This window comes from Phytophthora parasitica, assembly GCF_000247585.1.
Source record: "Phytophthora parasitica INRA-310 unplaced genomic scaffold supercont2.143, whole genome shotgun sequence".
In the NCBI taxonomy this organism is placed as follows: domain Eukaryota; phylum Oomycota; class Peronosporomycetes; order Peronosporales; family Peronosporaceae; genus Phytophthora; species Phytophthora nicotianae.
In genome coordinates, this window is record NW_008649129.1 from 40,291 (window position 1) to 42,901 (window position 2,611).

A 2,611-nucleotide genomic window follows, 5' to 3' on the forward strand; every position below is an offset into this window, starting at 1 on the left:
TGCAATGATGAGGTTAGTCTAATTTGAATGTACTAGACCCAAAAGTTTGTTCACCCGCGTTTGCAAAGACAAAAAAGCAATACTAGAGCGGCAAACAATTGCATCCTGGAGTTCCCCTCAAAATTGCCAATCGTAGTCTTTATCAGCCAACGAAACGCCGTTACTGGAGCATTTTTGAGTACCATGTCGCGCTCTCCCAGCTCTGCGGCCGAAATGTCTGACGCTGCTGAGCACACGGACCCTTCTCCTATGGAGGAGGTTCAGGACCTCACCGGCGATGCGGGTGACGCTGCCGAGGACGAGGAAGTCGAGCCGGATATGAGACTTGAGAGCGAGGAGTACCGGACCTGGAAGAAAAACACGCCGTTCTTATATGACCTCGTGATAACCCACTCGCTTGATTGGCCCTCACTGACTGTCCAGTGGCTCTCTGCGCCGTGCGTCTAATGCGAAATTGTTTGCATGGGGAGTTGAGTTTAATCTGTTGCTGATGCCCTGACAGAACTAACAACACGTCAGATTTCTGCGAGTATGAGCTCCTACTGGGCACAAATACGTCGGGAGCGGAGCAAAACAAGGTGATGAAGGCGAAAGTGTGGCTGCCCTTAGACGACGCGTGCAAGCTGAATGAAGACACCCAAGGTAGAGAAGAAAGAGTGCTTCCATTTCGTTGTTTCGTTTCCGTTGACGGTATTTGTTGATATCTTATGGCTGATCAGAGTTGGGTGACTACAATAATGCCGTTGAGCGCAAGATGAAGACCTCGCTTAGTTTTAGCCACCAAGGCGAGGTGAACCGAGCGCGTTGCATGCCGTCCGATAACCTCTTTGTGGCGACCAAGACCCCTAGCGCTGAAGTGCACGTGTTCGACATTTCGAAGATCAAAACTGATGCTGGAGAAAGTATTGAACCGACACACCGACTACTGGGCCACGGTAAGGAAGGCTACGGCCTCTGTTGGGACCCGCACCAAACGCACCACCTCATTTCCGGTTCCAACGACGCGATCATTTGCGAATGGGATATTACCAAGGCTGGCACAACAGTCGAGCCTCTGCACAAGTACACTGGCCACAGCGACGTCATTGAGGATGTGGCATGGCACTGGCATCACCCGAAGATCATCGGCTCGGTCGGTGATGACAAGAAGCTGCTCATGTAAGTTCCTGGAATGGATTGCAACATTACCGATGCCGATCTAACTGCCTATCTTGATCTGAATGGTGAAGCTGGGATATGCGGTCTGAGAGCTACGACAAGCCAGCGGCGACCGTATTGGCTCACTCGGCTGAAGTCAACTGCCTCGCGTTCAGTCCATCGAACGAGTACCTCGTCGCCACGGGGTCATCTGATAAGCAGATTAACTTGTGGGACCTGCGCAACCTAAAGACCAAGCTGCACTCCCTGGAAGGCCACACGGACGAGATCTATCAGATCCAGTGGTCGCCGCATCATGATGGCGTCCTCGGTTCCTGCTCTGCTGATCGTCGTGTACTCATTTGGGACCTCACCAAGGTATATCATTGAAATGCCGGCAAATACTCGGAGTGCGTGTTGATGTTTGACTTTGTGGCAATGATCGCTATTAACTGTAGATCGGAGAAGAGCAAGCAGCTGAAGACGCCAAGGATGGCCCGCCTGAGCTGCTGTTCATTCATGCCGGCCACACAGCAAATGTTGTGGACTTTTCGTGGCATCCGAACGAACCGTGGGTGGTGTCGTCGGTTGCCGAGGACAACATTCTGCAGATCTGGCAGATGGCTGAACACATTTACGATGGTGAAGATCAGGATACCGACCAGAAGGAGATCACCGACGACGACCTCGAGTAGTGAAAGTTTTGCTTAGAGAATTAAAAAAAAGTGGGATCTTCGGATGAAAGGATATCTGAAATCGAATAAAATGCGACGTGACATTTTGATGGACGACACCAATAAAACGAATACATGTATAATCATTCCGATACACCCACCACACTTGGCTTTTGTAAGAGGGATGATGTAGACGAACTTCAAAAACGCACCCGATATTACCACACTGCAATTTGCATTCGAAGTAGCAATCCCATCATCATGAATAACACCATCCCTGCGTTCTTTAAACCCAAGGTGCACGGCGTCATCTTCGACATGGACGGCACCTTATTGGACACAGAGGAGCCGAGCCGCCTCGTTATCGACGCCATAATGCGCGAATTCGGCAAGGAATTCACTATGACCATGCACAAAACCACCCTAGGGCGTCCTCCAGCCGACTGGACGCGCATGGCAATCACCGCCGCTGGGCTCAGCGAGGAGATTATCACCCCGGAAGAGTTATTCAAGAAATGGGAAAAGAGCATGCGGGACATGTCGGACCGCGTCGAAGAACTCCCGGGCGGCGTCGAGGTGCTGACCGCTCTGCACGAACGGGGCATTCCCATCGCGCTGGCCACTTCCAACAGCAGGAGCGTCGTGGAAGCCAAGATTAAGCACCATCCGAAGCTTTTCTCCTTCTTCTCCACGATCGTATGTGGTGACGACCCGGCCGTGAAGCGCGGGAAGCCTGCGCCCGATATTTTCCGCACGGCTGGTCAGCGTCTCTTTGGTCTCAAGGAGGGAGAGAACGGCGA

General features: G+C 52.0%; 2 protein-coding genes across 3 annotated transcripts in view; both read left to right on the plus strand.

The window, feature by feature from the left end:
- Positions 1-68: 68 nt before the first annotated feature.
- PPTG_19627 lies at positions 69-1,963 on the plus strand. Of its 2 annotated transcripts, XM_008918123.1 has the most exons (5): positions 69-437; positions 503-642; positions 720-1,158; positions 1,230-1,515; positions 1,596-1,963. In XM_008918123.1, the coding sequence occupies exons 1-5, from the start codon at positions 184-186 to the stop codon at positions 1,830-1,832; spliced, it is 1,356 nt and encodes a 451-aa protein (XP_008916371.1). In that variant the 5' UTR covers positions 69-183; the 3' UTR covers positions 1,833-1,963. The 2 variants fall into 2 exon arrangements, with proteins under 2 accessions (XP_008916371.1, XP_008916372.1); XM_008918124.1 differs by lacking the exon at positions 1,596-1,963 and having other exon boundaries at positions 1,230-1,567.
- A 109-nt stretch (positions 1,964-2,072) lies between these two features.
- The window catches only part of PPTG_19628 (hypothetical protein), a gene marked incomplete at both ends in the record, with an annotated part of 2,621 nt that continues 2,082 nt past the window's right edge, over positions 2,073-2,611 (plus strand). Inside the window, one exon of the mRNA XM_008918125.1 lies at positions 2,073-2,571. Within this exon, the coding sequence (XP_008916373.1) occupies positions 2,073-2,571 (499 nt within the window). The remainder of the gene's footprint in view (positions 2,572-2,611) is intronic.